Source organism: Hypanus sabinus, chromosome 10 (assembly GCF_030144855.1).
Source record: "Hypanus sabinus isolate sHypSab1 chromosome 10, sHypSab1.hap1, whole genome shotgun sequence".
Lineage (NCBI taxonomy): Eukaryota > Metazoa > Chordata > Chondrichthyes > Myliobatiformes > Dasyatidae > Hypanus > Hypanus sabinus.
The window spans coordinates 130,193,392-130,213,129 of NC_082715.1; the positions used below are offsets into that span (position 1 = coordinate 130,193,392).

Sequence of the window (19,738 nt, forward strand, 5' to 3'; positions counted from 1 at the left end):
GAAAAAGATATATTACATCTGCACTGTACCACCCAGCTACAAATGGCTTGCCTGAAAAGTTTGTCCAGAACCCTAAGAAAGAACTGCAAGCAATGTCAGCAGAACACTCTACGAACACTGACCAGGAGCTCACCAATTTCCTCCTTGCATATCATAATGCAACACACGCCACAACCAACAATTCACTAGCCAAAATGTTCCCAGGTCATCCCTTGCATTCATGCTTGAATCTTCTCAAACTTAAACTTAGAAGGAGGATGCAGGACAAACAGCTGAGACAAATTGAAGCCTCCTCAAACAAGGAGGTTTGATATTTCATTCCTGGTCAAGCAGTCCTGGTGAGTGACTACAGAGGTGACAGAGGTGATCAAAAATGAGTACTTGGAAAGTTTAAGGACAGGACTAGACTAATCTCCCACACAGTGGAGATTGCTTCTAATATCATCTGGAGACATCACATCGATCAGTTGAGGAGAGCAGAGTCAATTGATAGAGAAGACAGTGGTCTACCGCTATTAGAACCATTTCCTTAAGTCTCAGAGTCAACTTCTACAATCACCACTGAATGCATCCCAGGACCTGAAATTGTTTTCACAGCCACAAGTCTCATCTGCCAAAGAGAGTGATCCCCCTTGTCAGGAAAGGTGTTATCCCACAAAAGTTCAAAAACCTCCACACCAATTATATCTTTTACCCTGAATGCACAACTTAAAATTTACTATGCTGTGGATATCTGTATATCATAGTTGCATCATATTGTGTATATAGTTGAGATGCATTCTCTATTGAGTTGGAGTTTATAGCAAAGCAGGGAGGAGTGTTACGTATTTACTATTTCGATAATATTTGAGTAATCTTTTTTGTGTGTGTATATATAGTTCAATTAAACATTATTGTTTTTTAATTAATTACAGGTTATATAAAAATACATTAATTGCATATGTCATCACACAACCACGTGATACTTGCAATCCTCACAAAAAGTAAACTCTTTTTACATCTACGGACTCATGCAGCTTCATTTGAATTAGCTTAATGTTTTCAAGTTCCAAAACATAACGTGTTATCTTCAGTGATAGATTCTTGGATAAAGAAATCAACACCAGAATTTGTAAGGCTAGTCAGTGACTGGGCTGCCTGCAATCACACACGCTGTGCCAGTACAATATCCAGATGTCCACTAAGATCAACCTGTATAAGGATGATGTCTTTACTGGCCTTCTGTATGGTTGTGAAACATTCACTATATATGACAGGCAGCTCGAGCTGCTGGAGCACTTCCATGTACGTAGCCTGAGATCCATTATGGGCATCTGCTGGCGTGACTGTATTACAAACCTGGAAGTAGGGCAAAGACTACCAATAATGAACCTGAAAACACAACTTTGTTACGCTGGGCTTCAGACTCCCTGAGCAGCTGCTTTAAGGCCAGATATCATGGGGAAGCAAAAACCATGTGTGGTGAACTACATGTACCTGTCTGGACATGCCCCCTGCTGACTGCTCCTGTGGCCCCTCCCACTGACCGTGGCTCCTCCCACAGACCCACATAAAGGCGATTGAGGCCTGAGCCCGGCCTTCAGTCTCCAGGATGTAGTATGGTGGTCAACTACTGCTTGTTCTTTCTTCCAGTCAATAAAAGCCGATATCTCGCCTTCATATCTCAGAGAGAGTTATTGATGGTGCCTCACCGTGGTAGACCTCATAAGAGTTATAAAGACAGTAAAAGCCAGCATTGCTTATAGTGGGCTTGCTCTCTGGCATCTGGCACATAGGGCATGAGATAGAACTGGTTGGCACACCTTGGTTAAACTTGCTCGCAGCAACTTAGAAGATGAGCATCACCTGGAGACCACCTGATAAAAGAGGAAAACAGCAGCAACAGCTGTGCCTATGGAATCATATGACTCCCTTGTTCTCAGTGTGAATGCCTATGCCATTCAAGAACTGGTCTCTACAGTCACCTCCAAACACACATCAGATGAGCTGCACAAATACAGCTTATTGACGGACAACCAACACTTACTCCAGAGATAGACATAGGGTTAACAGAACTGAGGCAAAACAGCAGTAATGTCATGAACTGTATATAGATTACAGAGCAGGAGATGCTTGCTCTCTTCAGAAAAATTACTTTGGATAAATCCCTAGGACCTGACAAGGTGCCCCTTTGGACCTTGTGGGAGGATAGTGCAGAAATTGAAGGAACCCCAGAAAAGGTATATGAAACATCCCTAGCCACAGGAAAAGTGCCAGAGGATTGTGAGATGGCTAACATTGTACCATTGTTTAAGAAAAGCTCTGAGAATCAGCCAGGATATTATATACTAATGAGCCTGACTTCAGCAGTGGGTAAATTATTAGAAGGTACTGTATTCCAAGGGACTGCATATATGTTTGAATGACAGGACCTGATTAGGAATAGTCAACATGGCTTTGTATATGGCAGGTCATTTCTAACCAATCTTTTTCAAGGAATTTGTCAGGAAAATTGCTGAAGGAAAGACTGTGGATGTTGTCTACATTTACTTTAGCAAGACCTTTGATGAAGTCACACACAGGAAGCTGGTCAAAAATGGCACATTGCTTGGCATTCAGGATGAGGTAGTAAATTGGGAGAAGCTAAAGAGTGGTAGCAGATGGTTAGCTCTCTGACCAGAGGCCTTTGACTAGTGTTGTGCTGCAGGGATCAGTGCTGGGTCCATTATCGTTTGTCATCTATATCAACAATCTGAATGATAATGTGGTTAACTGGATCAGCAAATTTATGGATGAGACCATGATTGGGGGTGCAGTAAACTGCGAGGAAAGCTATCAAAGCATGCAGCGGGATCTGGACAAGCTGGAAAAATGGGCTGAAAAATGGCATGTAATGCAGACAAGTGTGAGGTGTTGCACTTTAGGAGCACATACCAGGGTAGGATTTACACAGTGAATGGTAGAGTGCTGAGGAGTATGGTAGAACAGGGGGATCTGGGAATACAGATCTATAACTCCTTAAAAGTGGCATCACAGGTAGATAGCATCATAAAGAGAGGTTTTGGCACATTAACTTTTGTAAATCAAAGTATTCAGTGCAGGAGTTGGTATGTTACATTGAACCTTTATATGATGATGTTGAGGCCCAATTTAGGGTACTGTGTGCTGTTCTAGTCACCTACCTCAGGAAAGATATAAATAAGATTGAAACAGCAGAGAGAAAATTTACAAGGAATGTGCTAGGGCTTGAGGACCTAAGTTTTCCGTAAAGAATGAATAGGTTAGGACATTATTCCCTGGAGCATATGAGAATGAGGGGAAATTGATAGAGACATACAAAATTATTAGGGGTATAAATATGGTAAATGCAAGCAGGCCTTTTTCCTCTAGCTTGTGTGAGACTAGAACTAGAGGTCATAGGTCAAGAGAGAAAGATGAAATATTTAACGGTAACCTGGATCTTCTTTACATAGAGGGTGTGAGTATGTGGAACGAGCTGCCAGTGGAAATGGTAGACGTGGGATCAACTGCAACATTTATGAGAAGTTTGGATAGGTACATGGATAGGAGGGATATAGAGAGCTATGGTCCAGGCGTAGGTTGATGGGACTTGGCAGAATAACAGTTCTGCTTCAACTAGATAGGCTGAAGGACCTGTTTCTGTGCCAGAGAAACATAGAAAAACTACAGCACAATATAGGCCCCTTGGCCCACAATGCTGTGCTGAACATGTACTTACTTTAGAAATTACCTAGGGTTACCCATAGCCCTCTATTTATCTAAGCATTTTTTTCTATAGTGCTCTATGACTCTGTAACACAGTTTTATTTTTACCTATAGGATGTTAATGACATGGAAGCAGAAAAACATAAGCCAGCACCACTGGTGTATACAGACATAATTGATGAAGATGAATCTGAGAGAGAGCTTTTGTTGTCAAAACCTACATGTTTTTTCGTTGTTGGAAAACCAGTAAGTAATTTCAATTATTCCAAATAATACTGAAAAATATATTGAACTTTAGTTATGATAATAATTTTAAGTATGATTGATTGTGTTAGGGATGGTTTTGAAGGAGTCAGCCATTCTCCACACACACGGTAATTAGCAGTTACTCAAATACACTTGTGCACAAGTTTGTTTGAGCATTTGCAAGAAGGTCAGAACTCAGCAGGTCAGGCAGTATCTTTGGAAAAGAGTATCTATGAAGAAGGGTCTTGGCCTGAAACATTGACTGTTTACTCTTTTCCATAGATGCTGCCTGACCTGCTGAGTTCCTCCAGCATTTTGTGTGCGTTGCTTTAGAAAATATGTTTAACTCAGCTAATCAACCAGAGTTACATGCTTTCAAATATTATTTATGTTCAACAGGATTGTTATTATTAGAAGCCACATTTCCTGCAGTAACCATTAATATTTCCAAAGCTATCAATCTTCTCCACGGTTCTCGAGAGGTTAATTACTTTATAAATAAGCCAATGCCCTTTTATGCCTTATCTAATATATAGCTTGCTGATTTGGAACTAGCAGGTCAAATAATTCTTAATATCCCTGTCTGTTTATTCTTACTTCACTGTCAAGTCTGCTAATTTATTTACAAAAACCATGTATGTTTCCTTTAATAGGACAGTGATATTTGTTGTCATAACTTGCTTTACCAGCTGCATCAATGTCTAGAGTGTTACAAAATTATAATCCCACGGATAGGTATTACAACAAATTGTTAAATAAAGTATGTTTACATTTGAAATAAATGTTATCCAAATTTTACATTAAAAGATTTTTATAATATCTAGTAACTTCTGTAGAATTAAGTAGCTTTACAAGTCAGAAATTGATAAGTCCTGAATCATAAATATCAACTGTGCATTTTTTGCAGTGCATTGGGAAACAAACTCTAGCTAAAAGCTTAGCAGAGGCATGGAAATCAATATTAGTTGAACGTAAGTATTAACCTGAATATGATTTTATAATAAAATGTGTGTGTTTTTAAAATATCTGTTATCACTTATAATTGATATTTTGATTGCAGCTCAAGAACTTATACAGCAAAACCTTGATCAAAACACAGAAACAGGGAAAATGGTAAAGAAATATTGTTTTGTATTAATAAGGCACAAGTATAGTTACAGTATAGAAGTATCCACTTCATCTTATGGAATCGACATCAGCTTTTTGTAGAGCAATCCCATTAGTTCCATTCCTTTGCTCTTCTTTCATTGTTCAAAAGAATATTTTCTGCCAAGTATTTATTCAATACAATTTTGAAAGTTCCGATTTACTCCATTTTCACTACCCTGTGTTTCGATTCTTTGGAGAAAAAAGATCTGTCACATTCTCTCCCTCTGTAACCTTTGTTCTTCATTTTTCATGTTTTTGACCATTCTCTAATGGAACACTCTCTTTGCGTAGCCTGCATGGGTTCATCATCATACACACACCACTATCAAAATCATTTTACTAAAAGAAAAAATGAATATTTTTTTTAAAAAACAGAATGTTCAAGCATACTTCACGTGTTGGGGTAGTTTATGAAATTGATTTTATCTGAAAATCCAAGTTGTTTAAATAATAAAATTAAAAATTAAAAATGCATTTATTGTTTATTGAGCTACAGTTTGGAATGGGGTCTTTCAGCCCTCTGAGCCCTCTGAGCCATGCTGTCAAATGATCCCCTGATTTAATCCTAGCCTAATCATAGGACAATTTACAACAACCAGTTTACCTACCAACTGGTACGTCTTTGGACAGTGGGAGGAAACTGGAGCATCCGGAGGAAATCCACACAGCCACTCGGAGAACAGTCGTACTCCTTATAGGCAGCAGTGGGATGATTCTAACTAAAGGCACTAAAACAGATTTTTTTTTCTCTGGAAAGCTTATTACTTTAAGTGAAAACTCTGCATCTTTTATCAGCCTTGCATTTCTGATACCAGCCTTCAGAGTTCCATAAGTATGAGTATTTCATTAATAATGGTTTTCTAATTTATGAGAAAAAAATCAAATTGTCAAAAATTTCTTCCATTTCCATTTTTGAATAATCAAGGGCAAGAAACATTAGTTGGAATTTCCCACCATTTTTAATCATACATTATTCTTTATAACTATATATTTTGAATTTTAATCATGTTTGTTTTTTTCCCTTTTATGAACTCTAATCCCCAGAATAACAACAATACTGAATACATTAATTTAAAATTTATCATGTATTGCTATAAATAGCTGACCAACTTTATCAGAAAACAGTTTTTAAAAAGCATGTTTTCTTGCAGTTTCATGAATGTTTACTTAGAGGTGAAAGTATCTATGAGGAGCTTGTAATTAACTTGATATTGGACAAACTCCGCTCCCCAGAAGTTCGTCATCATGGTGAGTAGAATTAAAAATGATACTTTTAATGTAGAAAATGCCCTATGGATCTTTACAGAGGAGAAAAAGTAAATAAACATCACGCCAGGCTTATGATAGTTAACTGAAAGTTTTACCTGGAAGATGATTTGAGAAAACTTTTAAAGGCCGGAAAGCAAAAGAAAAGCTTGAAAGAATTATACAAATGAACTAACTGTTAAATGGACTGAGGTGGACAAAGAATCAGCAGATGAGAGAATACAGATGATGTAGGACTGGAGAATGTTGTAACAATATGGGAGGGAAGGACATAGAACCATAGAACATTACAGCACAGAAGCAGTTCTTTTGGCCCTTCTTGGCTGTGGCTAACCATTTTTCTGCCTAGTCCCACTGACCTGCACCTGGACCATATCCTTCCATACACCTCTCATCCATGTACCTGTCCCAAGATTTTCTTAAATGTTAAAAGTGAGCCCGTATTTACCACTTCATCTGGCAGCTGATTCCACACTCTCAACACTCTCTGAGTGAAGAAGCCCCCCCTAAACTTTAAACTTTTCCCCCTTCACCCTTAACCCATGTCCTCTGGTTTTTTCAACCCTAGCCTCAGTGGAAAAAGCCTGCTTGCATTCACTCTATCTATACCCATTATAATTTTATATACCTCTATCAAATCTCCCCTCATTCTTCTACACTCCAGGGAATAAAGCCCTCACCTATTCAGCCTTTCTCTTTACATCAGTATCTCAAGTCCTGGCAATATCCTTGTAAACCTTCTCTTCATTCTTTCAACCTTATTAATATCGTTCCTGTAATTTCCTGACATTGAATGGCTTTGTTTAGGAATTTAAGATAAACAGCCAATTTAGTGCTGGGATTAAAAGGCGCTTAGATCTGTTTGGTTTGTGTTGTGGGTATGATGACTAAAATCTTACTCATGGCAAGCTAACTTTGTTGCTAATTAGAACTTTAAGCAAGGTAAATAGTATGAAACACTTGCACAGATTCTGGTGAGGAACAGTTTTAAAAAAATTATCCCATTAAGTTGACCTGGTTGTTTTTTTTTATGACTTCCATGTCAGTCATTCACCATGCCATCTCCCGTTACAATCTGGTTTGATCCAACTCAAAATAAAGCCAATGGTGTCAGGATAAGCCAGAGTGCCTAGTAGCATTTCTTCAGTTGCACTTTGTTCTCAAAAATTTTGCAAAAAATAAGCTAAGTCATTGCATTACCAGATGTAGAAAGAGGGTTTTGAAAACTAGGATTGGAAGCAATCATCTCAGATCTAACTGGCTGCCAATTTGAAAACCTTGGGTTCAGGAAGAGGATGCAGGTTCATTGGCTACAGCAACAAAGATGCTAATGACTAAACAAATTTTGATTGCTTATATATTTTTTTAAATCACTGAATACCCAGGAAGCAGAAGAGTATCTAAAGTTAAGTACTTTACAAAAATGCCAGGAAAATTACACAATTATTTTATTCATGAAAAAAGTCACTGAAAAACTCTGGAAAAAATAGGGTGAACTACAGATTTAGAGTGAATGAGAAGTTGAAAGGAATTAGCAACTGTCAAAGTAAAATTGTATTTGACAAGTTAATGATACTGGAAGACATTAAATTTCCAGGACCTGATGACGGCATTGAGACAGTGAATGCAATGATTGTCATTTTCCAGAACTCCATATAATTGAGTGTAGTTCATACATATAGATAGGTTGTAAATGTAACCCCACTATAAGAAAGGAAGCAAGGAGACCCACTATTTAAGAAAGAAAGCAAGGAGAAAGTATGAAATTATGGACCAATTAGCCTGATATCAGTAGTGGAAAAAATGTGGAATCTATCTTTAAGGAAATAGTAATAGACAACTTGAAAGTTATAAGATTGGGCAGCCAATATAAATTTATGATGAGTAAATTATGTTTGATAAACCTGTTAGAGTTTTTGAGTATGTAACTAGCATAATGGGTAACAACAAATTGTCAGCATTATTTTATAATGCTGTTTACATTTTAAATACAAGCTGATATTTATATATTTTGCATATGTAACACTTACCCAAAAGGCTGGTATATGTCTAGGGGAAACGGAGTTCCAGCAACTCACCAACCAACCTCCCGTACATGCAGGTCCTGTGAGAATCGAGTTTATGCCTTGCGCCCGCCGACAGTATCAAACCCACAACAAATACCATTATGAAATACACTTTAAAGAGTTTACTAAAATTAAAAGAGTATTAGGCAATACAATATGTATATATATATATATATAGAAAAAACAAAAGGCGCCAACTTATCAAAGTTCAGTCTGTTTAGTGCACTCGTTGGAGCTCAATCAACGAACCAATCGACCCATCCGACCGCCATGCCGTCATACCTGGGACCACCCCGGTGGTCTTACGAGCAGTCCAGCACACGTCCACCTTCCTCGGCGTCTCCCTGTCTTCGCACTTAGGACCACGCTGGTGGTCTTCCAAGCAGTGCAGCACACGTCCACCTTCCTTGATGTCTTCCTCCCGCTCTCTCCCCAAAAGCCTGCGAAAAACCCCTCCCCCAAGTTCCCAGCCTCACAAGACAAAATAACATTCCTGATTGGTTAACAAATGAATACAATTACCATATCAACAAGTATACAGCAAAACAACTGCGAGAGAAACACTTATTAAACAAAGAAGTATTCCTACTCTTACAAACCAAAAAAACCCATTTTGAGTAACATACACAGGACATTGTACACATATTTCTTCCATAACTGTAGTTCTAAATTTATTTTGTCTAATTCTTTGTTCTTTTTAATTGCTGAATGCCGTTTCTGTTGTATGTTACATCAACACATTGCAGCAAATTCCTAATACACTTAAAAGTATATGGTGAATACAACTGATCCTTGCAAGTGTACACTTCCATACCTAGGGAGAACAGATTTGTACTCAGTGTTTCAGATGATGTCTATCCAGGGCCTAAGTAATTCAAGCACGTCATCTCTACTCTTGGACTCAAATCCAATTGGAATAAGGGCCAACATATCACATGCCTTCATATTTCTTGCTCTATCTATATTTTACCTGGGAATATTTCTGAATACTGCTTTGTCTGTCAGCACCATACAACTTCCTACTGTTCTTTTTGTAACCAAAGTAAGACTATAAGACCATAGACACAGGAGTAGAATTAGGCCATTTGGTTCTTTGAGTCTGCTCCGCCATTCCATCATGCCTAATTCATTACACCACTCAAGAGCATCAAGGATTACAGGAAGAAGGCAGAATGGGGATGAGAAGGATAATAAATCAAGAATTATTGAATAGTGGAGCAGATGTTCAGAGCTTCATAGGGTATAAACAAAGACGATATTTTCCTTGGCCGGCACATTTAATTTCAGAGCTCTCTGTACAAGGTTGGCCATTCAGGACAGAGATGGAAAGAAATTTCTTCACTCAGAATACAGGCAACTTTTGGAATCATTTCCCAAGCTGCTTCTGATTATATTCAGAGTTTAGATTATTAAATTTTTAGGTCTTAAGGGAAAAAGGAGGTGTGAGTTTAGTGCAGGGGAATAGCAATATACTGAAAAATATGCCATATCTGTTTGAAAGAAAGAGCAAACATGAAGGACTGAATGGCCAGATTTTTTAACATTCATACTTGAAGTACTCTATCCCTTTTTGCATATCAATCTCAAATGAACAACAGTGTTGATTTGTGCACCCAGCAGTGACAGGGAAAAACTGTCAAATTCCCTCTTAAATAGACAAAAGAATGGTCTTTTCAAAGGTGTCTTGGCAATTCTCATTATGGAAGCAAATGTAAGTCTTAAAGCAATAAATGATGTAGGGTTTTCAGCAGGTCTGGGTACCCTAAACAAGTTGAATTATTAGGTCCTTTAAAAAATATAACAAGCGGGAAAGGAGTACAGATTTGGAAATTTATACATTTTACATATTTAAGCACAATTTTAACAGTTCATGATGAATCTTTTTAGGCTACGTTTTGTGTGGATTTCCATCTTTGTCTGAGGAGTATTTGGGAATTCCAGAGCAAATAGAGATCATAAAAAATCTGAATCTAAATCCTGACTTCATTATTAATATTAAGGTAAAATGATTTAACTACTTAATTGATCAACAAACTCAAATCTTCTTGTAAAATTTTGTGTTTTGCTTGGTAAGTAACAAAATTGTGGTGACAGTCTTGAATTTATTAAATATGATAAGCATTTGTGTCATTGAATACTCAGTCATTAATTTACTGTCGCTAAGCTCAACAATAGTCTTGACTGTCAAATGCTATCATATTTAAATACTAAAGCTTGTGTTCAAATCCCCAAATTGCTTTGGTCCATTCTGGCTCTGTATTAAGATCATATGACTTAGGACCAGAATTAGGCCATTTGGCCCATTTGAGTCTAATAATATTTGTCATGGCCCGTGATTTTCAAGCCATTAGCCTCAATTAGGTGCCTATCCTTCCATGTCTTGTCTATTTATGTCTTTTTAAATGTCAAGTACCAATCTACACTAATCCCATTTATTAAAGTTGCTCCATAGCCTTCTATACCTTGGTGATTCAAGTACACATCTCAATACAATACATATTAAATGTGATGAGAACCTCTGCTTTCCTAAGCTCTGCAGAGAGTGTATTCTGGACTCCAACCTTCTTCTTCAGATTCTCTCTAAACCTCCTACCCCCTACCTTATGCCTATGTCTTTTACATCCAGTCACTTATGCAATGGGCAAAATGATCTTTTTATCTGCATATCTTTGCCCCTCATTATATTACATCTTTCAATCAGTTCTTCTGTCAGCATCCTTTGCTTCAAGGGAAACAAAAAATAGCCAATCAAAGTTCTCCTCATAACTGAACTGCTCCATTGTAGTAAACATCCTGGTGAATTAACTCTGCTAATATCCAACTATCCAACTTATGATAGGATTAGCACTAGAATAATTGTGCTGGTAGAAAGCTGGAAGTGTGCAAAAATTTGGGTCATTGACCTTGAAGCAGAATATCTGAAACTTTAACTTCGTTTCTTCTGTTATAGCAGTGATTGGTCTGGCTTGTAACATTTTCTGTTTCGGTTCAATTCCCAGCATCTGCAATATTTTGTTCATGATCTAATAGGAACTCCTGATAATTTAATCCATTTCAAAGTTTAGATATGGTAAATCTAGATTAAATTTCATTCAACACTAATAAATTATTCCTAAAATATGGTTTGAAGAAAATGCTCATAGTATTCCAAGTAGTCTCATAGAACATAGAATAATACAGCACATTACAGGCCCTTCGGCCCACAATGTAGTGCCAACCCTCAAACCCTGCAACCCATATAACACCCCACCTTAAATTCCTCCATATACCTGTCTAGTAGTCTCTTAAACTTCACTAGTGTATCTGCCTCCACCACTGACTCAGGTAGTGCATTCCACGCACAAACCTCTCTCTGAGTAAAAAACCTTCCTCTAATATCCCCCTTGAACTTCCCTCCCCTTACCTTAAAACAATGTCCTCTTGTACTGAGCAGTGGTGCCCTGGGGAAGAGGCGCTGGCTATCCACTCTATTTATACCTCTTAATATCTTGTACACCTCTATCATGTCTCCTCTCATCCTCCTTCTCTCCAAAGAGTAAAGCCCTAGCTCTGTTAATCTCTGATCATAATCCATACTCTCTAAACCAGGCAGCATCCTGGTAAATCTCCTTTGTACCCTTTCCAATGCTTCTACATCCTTCCTATAGTGAGGTGACCAGAACTGGACACATACTCCAAGTGTGGCCTAACCAGAGTTTTATAGAGCTGCATCATTACATCGTATCTCTTAAACTCTATCCCTTGACTTATCAAAGCTAACACCCCATAAGCTTTCTTAACTACTCTATCTACCTGTGAGGCAACTTTCAGGGATCTGTGGACATGTACCCCCAGATCCCTCTGCTCCTCCACACTACCAAGTATCCTGCCATTTACTTTGTACTCTGCCTTGGAGTTTGTCCTTCCAAAGTGTACCACCTCACACTTCTCCAGGTTGAACTCCATCTGCCACTTCTCAGCCCACTTCTGCATCCTATCAATGTCTCTCTGCAATCTTCAACAATCCTCTACACTATCTACAACACCATCAACCTTTGTGTCATCTGCAAACTTGCCAACCCACACTTCTACCCCCATATCCAGGTCGTTAATAAAAATCACGAAAAGTAGAGGTCCCAGAATAGATCCTTGTGGGACACCACTAGTCACAACCCTCCAATCTGAATGTACTCCCTCCACTATGACCCTCTGCCTTCTGCAGGCAAGCCAATTTTGAATCCACCTGGCCAAACTTCCCTGGATCCCATGCCTTCTGACTTTCTGAATAAGCCTACTGTGTGGAACCTTGTCAAATGCCTTACTAAAATCCATGTAGATCACATCCACTGCACTGCCCTCATCTATATGCCTGGTCACCTCCTCAAAGAACTCTATCAGGCGTGTTAGACATGATCTGCCCTTCACAAAGCCATGCTGTGTCCCTGATCAGACCATGATTCGCTAAATGCCCATAGACATCCTATCTCTAAGAATTTTTTCCAGCAGCTTTCCCACCACAGACGTAAGGCTCACTGTTCTATAATTACTCGGACTATCCCTACTACCTTTTTTGAACAAGGGGACAACATTCGCCTCCCTCCAATCACCCTGTACCATTCCCGTGGACAACGAGGACATAAAGATCCTAGCCAGAGGCTCAACAATCTCTTCCCTCACCTCGTGGAGCAGCCTGGGGAATACTCCGTCAGGCCCCGGGGACTTATCCATCCTAATGTACTTAAAACAACTCAAATACCTCCTCTCCCTTAATACCAACATGCTCCAGAACATCAACCTCACTCATATTGTCCTGACCGTCATCAAGTTCCCTCTCATTGGTGAATACCGAAGGGAAGTATTCATTGAGGACCTTGCTCACTTCCACAGCCTCCAGGCACATCTTCCCACTTTTATCTCTAATCAGTCCTACCTTCACTCCTGTCATCCTTTTGTTCTTCACATAATTGAAGAATGCCTTGGGGTTTTCCTTTGCCCTACTCGCCAAGGCCTTCTCATGCCCCCTTCTTGCTCTTCTCAGCCCCTTCTTAAGCTCCTTTCTTGCTAACCTATATTCCTCAATAGACCCATCTGATCCTTGCTTCCTAAACCTCATGTATGCTGCCTTCTTCCACCTGACTAGATTTTCCACCTCACTTGTCACACATGGTTCCTTCACTCTACCATTCTTTATCTTCCTCACTGGGACAAATTTATCCCTAACATCCTACAAAAGATCCTTAAACATCGACCGCATGTCCATAGTACATTTCCCTGCAAAAACATCATCCCAATTCACACCCGCAAGTTCTAACCCTATAGCCTCATAATTTGCCCTTCCTCGATTAAAAATTTTCCTATCCTCTCTGATTCTATCCTTTTCCATGATAATACTAAAGGCCAGGGAGCGATGATCACTGTCCCCCAGATGCTCACCCACTGACAGATCTGTGACCTGACCCAGTTTGTTACCTAATACTAGATCTAGTATGGCATTTCCCCTAGTCAGCCTGTCAACATACTGTGACAGGAATCCATCCTGGACACACTTAACAATCTCTGCCCCATCTAAACCCTTGGAACTAATCAAGTGCCAATCAATATTAGGGAAGTTAAAGTCACCCATAATAACAACCCTGTTATTTTTGCACCTTTCCAAAATCTGCCTCCTAATCTGCTCCTCGGTATCTCTGCTGTTACCGGGGGGCCTATAGAATACCCCCAGTAGAGTAACTGCTCCATTTCTGTTCCTGACTTCCACCCATACTGACTCAAAAGAGGATCCTGCTACATTACCCACCCTTTCTGTAGCTGGAATAATATCCCTGACCAGTAATGCCACCCCTCCTCCCCTTCCCCCCCCCCATGCCTTTTAAAGCACTGAAATCCAGGAATATTGAGAATCCATTCCTGCTCTGGTACCAGCCAAGTCTCTGTAATGGCCACTACATCATAATTCCATGTATTTATCCAAGCTTTCAGTTCATTACCTTTGTTCCTGATGCTTCTTGCATTGAAGTACACACACTTTAGCCCTTCTACCTTACTACCTTTACACCCTTTATTCTGCTTCTCTTTCCTCAAAGCCTCTCTATATGTTAGATCTGGCTTTATTCCATGCATTTCTTTCACTGCTCTATTGCTCTGAGTCCCATCCCCCTTGCAAATTAGTTTAAACCTTCCCGAACCATGCTAGCAAACCTACCTGCCAGGATATTGCTCCCCCTCGGGTTCAGGTGCAACCCATCCAATCTGTACAGGACTCACCTTCCCCAGAAGAGATCCCAATGATCCCAAACCCCTGCCCCCTGCATCAACTCCTCAGCCACGCATTTAACTGCTATCTGCTCCAATTCTTGCCATCACTATCGCGTAGCACTGGCAGCAATCCTGAGAACACCACCCTTGAGGTCCTGTTCTTCAGCCTTCTGCCTAGTTCCCGAAACTCACACTTCAGGACCTCATCCCTCTTCCTCCCTATGTCGTTAGTACCAACATGTATCACGACTTCTGGTTGCTTTCCTCTCATACCAGCATGTCATGCACCCGGTCAGAGACATCCCAGACCCTGGCACCCGGGAGGCAACAAACCATGAGTGTGTTCTTCTCACATCCACAAAATCTCCTGTCTGCTCCCCGACTATAGAGTCTCCAGTGATGACAGCTCTCCTCTTCTCTGTCCCATCCTTCTGCACCACAGGGTCAGACTCAGTGCCAGAGGCCCTGCTACCGTGGCTCACACCTGGTCGGTTGTTCTCACCAACAGTATCCAGGACGGTAAACTTATCATTCGGGGGAGTGGCTACAGGGGTGCTCTGCACTACCTGTCTACTCATATTCGCTTTCCACCCTCTGACTGTCACCTAATGACCTGCTTCCGGCAGCCTAGGTGTGACTACCTCCCTGTAGCTGTCATCTATGACTGCCTCATTTTCCTTTATGAGTCAAAGGTCACCGAGCTGCTGCTCCAGATTCCTCACACGGTCTTCCAGATCGCCCAGCCTCATGCACTTCTGGCAGATGTGACTCTGCGTGAGAGGGGAATTCCCCCAAGACTGCCACATCTCACAGGAGAGGCACATCGCTGTCTCAGGAGGCACTGCAAAGACTAACTGGGAACAAACTCGTCCTCCTCCTCTTCTCGTCGAAGTCTCTTGAGTCAAAGCCTCAAATCTCCACTCCTTCACTGGCCACTTTCCACTCTAACTGTACTTTTGTAGAGTTTGGCAATACTTTAAGTTGATATTGAAAGATCAGCTTTCCATTAACCTTACTGATTATTTATGCAGTTGCCCAGAGGTTTTTATTAATGTATGTAAGTGTTCAAAAGAATCATTGGACCAGTACTGGTTCTAACATTTCATTGTTTAGAAAGTGCACATGATATTTTTTAGATGTAAAGTAGATGTCCTCAAATTTATCTATGTTAAAATTTATTTGCTACAGTTTTGTCCATTTGGTTTATGTTGTTAACTGTCTTCAGTAATTTAATGTCATAGATTGTGCAGGGGATTGTCAATGAAACTACCAATGTCCCCTTGCGTAATTCTGGGGATTTCCATGTACAAACGTTTGTACATACATGCAATGTAGAAATCTTGATTTACTGTCAGATGTTAGCTGCTGTTTTTGGCAACTGGCCTCAGAAGTTAAATATGGGGTTTGCTGTGCCATCAGGAAGTTGTGGAGATTGTCTACCATTTATGGTGGGGAAATCCATGCAAATATCTTGTGCATAGTTGGACCTTTTGGAAGGATTGTGTTGCTATTTATTTCAATAGAGTGAGGTATCAACACATGAATGAGGTACTTGTTAATGTTATTTTAAATGTTTCAAGCATTTGAGTTTCAATATTAATATGCTCTTAATAGTTTGAAATTATTTGTGATAGTTTTTAGATAACAAAATTTAGAAGCATTAAATTTTGACTGTTTTGATTTAGCGAAGGTTTGTTTCTCTCACTCTTTGTGGTTTCTATCCCATCCTATTCCATATTACTTCATGATCAAACATAAATAAGAGAAGAAATTTAAACAATTAAGATATGATTAAAATATAACTTAATACAGAATGATATATAGGGAAAATTATACAACATTTCTTTTAAATTTATTATTAGTGTCCTGATGGTGACTTGTGTGAACGTGTGTCTGGGCAACGTCAAGACCCCATGACTGGGAGGATATACCAACAGGTGGAATGGAATCCTGACAAGGCAGATAGAGAACAACAGAAAAAAGAAAATGAGGAAGAAGCAAAGGAAGAGGAAGAATTTGAAGAGATGGAAGAAGTAGGCTTTTTCCCCTCCTACCTTTTTCCTGTTCAATGCATTATCCTTTTATATGATATGTGCAATAATACAAGGACAGCATTTATTGCTATCACCAGTCAGTAGTGGAAAAATCATTTGGCACCACCTTGTACTGCTACAGACTATGTAATGAAGATACTTCCACAGGGCTGTTGACTAGCCAATTCTAAGATTTTGATCTTTAATGTATTTTCAGCTCTATGCATTATATGACACTTAGGCAAACCAGCAGGTGATGGTATTTCCTTATTCTTTAAGGGTGCAGAAGTGCAGTCATAAAAGTTCAGGTGTATTTTGTACATAATCCCAAAGAAGGGTCTCAGCCAGAAATGATGACTGCTTATTTTGCTGCCTGACCTGCTGAGTTCCTCCAGAATTTTGTGTTTTTTGCTTTGATTTTCCAGCATCTGCGGACTTCCTCGTGTTTATATTTTGTACATAGTTCACATTGCAACCACTGGTGGAAGTATAGAACTAAAGAAGAAAGTGTAGTTTTTCTCAGAGCCCCAGATTATCTGCTAATGGAATTCATAAATTAGTATTATGGGAGTTAAGAAGTAGAGAATATTTGAGAATAATTTTTTTCAGATGTGTTGCATCCTCAGAATTTTTTTTTCATTTATGATAGACTTCTCTAAGCTGAACTCAAAATATAATTTCAGACTACTTGTATCATGTAGGAATTTGGAGAAACAAGAAATTAACTTTTATTGAATACAATGCATTAATTGTATAATGGTGCTGATGCTTTCCAATAGTTCAACTAAACTAAAAATGTTTTGTTGATGATTTTCATTTATACTCAGTGTCTGAGGCTTCTCACTTAGTACCCAAAAATAATCAGCCAATATTGATGGATTCCAGTTGCCCTGATATCATTTCTCACTGACAGCTCCAAGATTTTCAGAAAATGAATCTTTAATGACATGTTGAACTTCATGGAAGCATGTTGTCTACCAGCTGTAGTTGCCAAGAGCATTTTCAACGTCCTTGAATGCCTTCAATGCGATTTTCTCCGGTTCCACCAGAAGTTCTTTGAATTGCATGTCACTGATAATCTTTTTGATTTGTGGATCAAAAAAAAAATGCCTTCCTTAATCTTGGCATCAGTTAATCTGACTTGGATTATGAATTGAAATAACAACTACAGGCAATTTCAAAAAATGGTGCGAGATAAGGAAATTTCATGGTGATTTTCATGATCAGTAACTCAAAATCCATAAGATACACCCAGAAGTATTCGGGAAGCAAACTTTTTGTTGTCCAGTGTAACTTAAACACCCAGAGGCAGGCTGGGTATGTACTGTAAGTTAAAAAAACAGTAGAGTGGCACAATAAAGGTAACTGCTTATCAGGCTGCAGCTTGATTATTAAAATTCCCGATCCTTATTTCTTAAAAATTCACTAAGGCTGCATCTCTCATTCTTATAAACTTCATAAACTCTATATCCCTTATATTCAACAGGCCAAGCAATAGTCTGTAAAAAGAGCATTAGAAATCATGTTTTGAATGAATGCTCATTAACCTGAAATATTATTTCTTTTTCTTCATTCACTGCTGAATACCTTTAGAATTTTTAAATAATTTTTCATATTTCCAAAATATGCAGTATTTTGCAGTGCGATTGTCAGAACTGCCTCACCCTATCTCTCTGTCCTTTGTAGCACCCTGTAAGACCTACTTCAGTAAAGCTGTTAATCCAGCACAGTCAGGATCTGAATGCCACTGGACTTGTAGATTTTCTAGACTACGCAGTCTTATTTAATGCTTATTCCAACTCACTTCAAATTCACTTATTTAAAACAATATTGCACAATAATATCTTAACAAACTTATTAAGTTTATCTGGAAAACAGAACCAGGAAAATTGCAAGCTAAGGTAGTCAACAGTAATCAGGTGAGCAGTTGGAACACAGTAAACAGGGTTCCAGTGAGCAGTAAGAGAGCAAGGGATCCCGAATTCTGTTGAGTGGAAGTGGGGGACTGCCAGGGAACTGGGGCCCTGGCAGATGAGAAACTATGCAAACTATAACTAGGATAACAGTGAAGGAAGGCATAAAATTGAGTGCTAGGAGAATGTGATATGGTGAATAGAAAAGGAGAGCTGGACCAGCAGACCTGAGTGGAAGGTGAGTGCAGGCCTGATGCTGAAATTTCGGGAATTCTGAATTGTTGGATTGCAAGTTTCAGAGTTTTCATATTCGATCACTCTTTCACTCACCTGCCATTTTATTTAATTTATCCAATTTTTTAAATACTCCTTTAGTGACCCACTTAAGTGACCCATTTCTTAAGTGGGTCACTGAAGAACCTCGCAAGGCAGAAGGTCCCAGTGGAGTACCTGGTAAGGTTCTGAAAACTTGTGCCAAGCAACTAGCGGGAGTACTCAAGGACATTTTCAACTTCTCACTGCTATGGGCAAAAGTGCCCACTTGCTTCAAAAAGGCAACAGTTATCCCAGTGCCTAAGAAGAATAATGTGGATGCATTAATGACTATAATGACCCAGTGGCACTCACATTGACAGAGATGAAAAGCTTTGAGAGGTTGGTCATGACTAGACTGAACTCCTGCCTCAACAAGGACCTGGACCTGTTGCAGTTTGCCTATCGCCACAATAAGTCAACAGCAGATGCAATCTCAGTGGCTCTCCAGATGACTTTAGACTGCCTGGACAACATAAACACCTATGTCAGGATGCTATTCATCAACTATAGCTCAGCATTTAATACCATCATTCCCACAATCCTGATTGAGAAGTTGCAGAACCTGGGCCTCTGTACCTTTCTCTGCAATTGGATCCTTGACTTCCTAACCGGAAGACCACAGTCTGTGTGGATTGGTGATAACATATCCTCCTTGCTGACAATCAACACTGGTGCACCCCACTGCTCTTCTCTCTATATACACATGACTGTATGTCTAGGCATAGCTCAAATACCATCTATTAATTTGTTGACAATGCAACCATTGTTGGTAGAATCTCAGGTGGTGACGAGAGGGCATATAGGAGTGTGA

The 19,738-nt window shown here is 39.4% G+C and overlaps 1 protein-coding gene across 6 annotated transcripts in view; it reads left to right on the forward strand.

Annotated features, from left to right (window-relative positions):
* The window catches only part of ak9 (adenylate kinase 9), a 154,525-nt gene that overhangs the window by 9,517 nt on the left and 125,270 nt on the right, over positions 1–19,738 (forward strand). For all 6 annotated transcript variants that reach the window (XM_059982957.1, XM_059982953.1, XM_059982955.1 and 3 more), the window contains exons 2-7: positions 3,820–3,951; positions 4,859–4,922; positions 5,012–5,064; positions 6,252–6,348; positions 10,320–10,432; positions 16,529–16,699. In XM_059982957.1, coding sequence (XP_059838940.1) covers positions 3,820–3,951; positions 4,859–4,922; positions 5,012–5,064; positions 6,252–6,348; positions 10,320–10,432; positions 16,529–16,699 — 630 coding nt within the window. The remainder of the gene's footprint in view (positions 1–3,819; positions 3,952–4,858; positions 4,923–5,011; positions 5,065–6,251; positions 6,349–10,319; positions 10,433–16,528; positions 16,700–19,738) is intronic.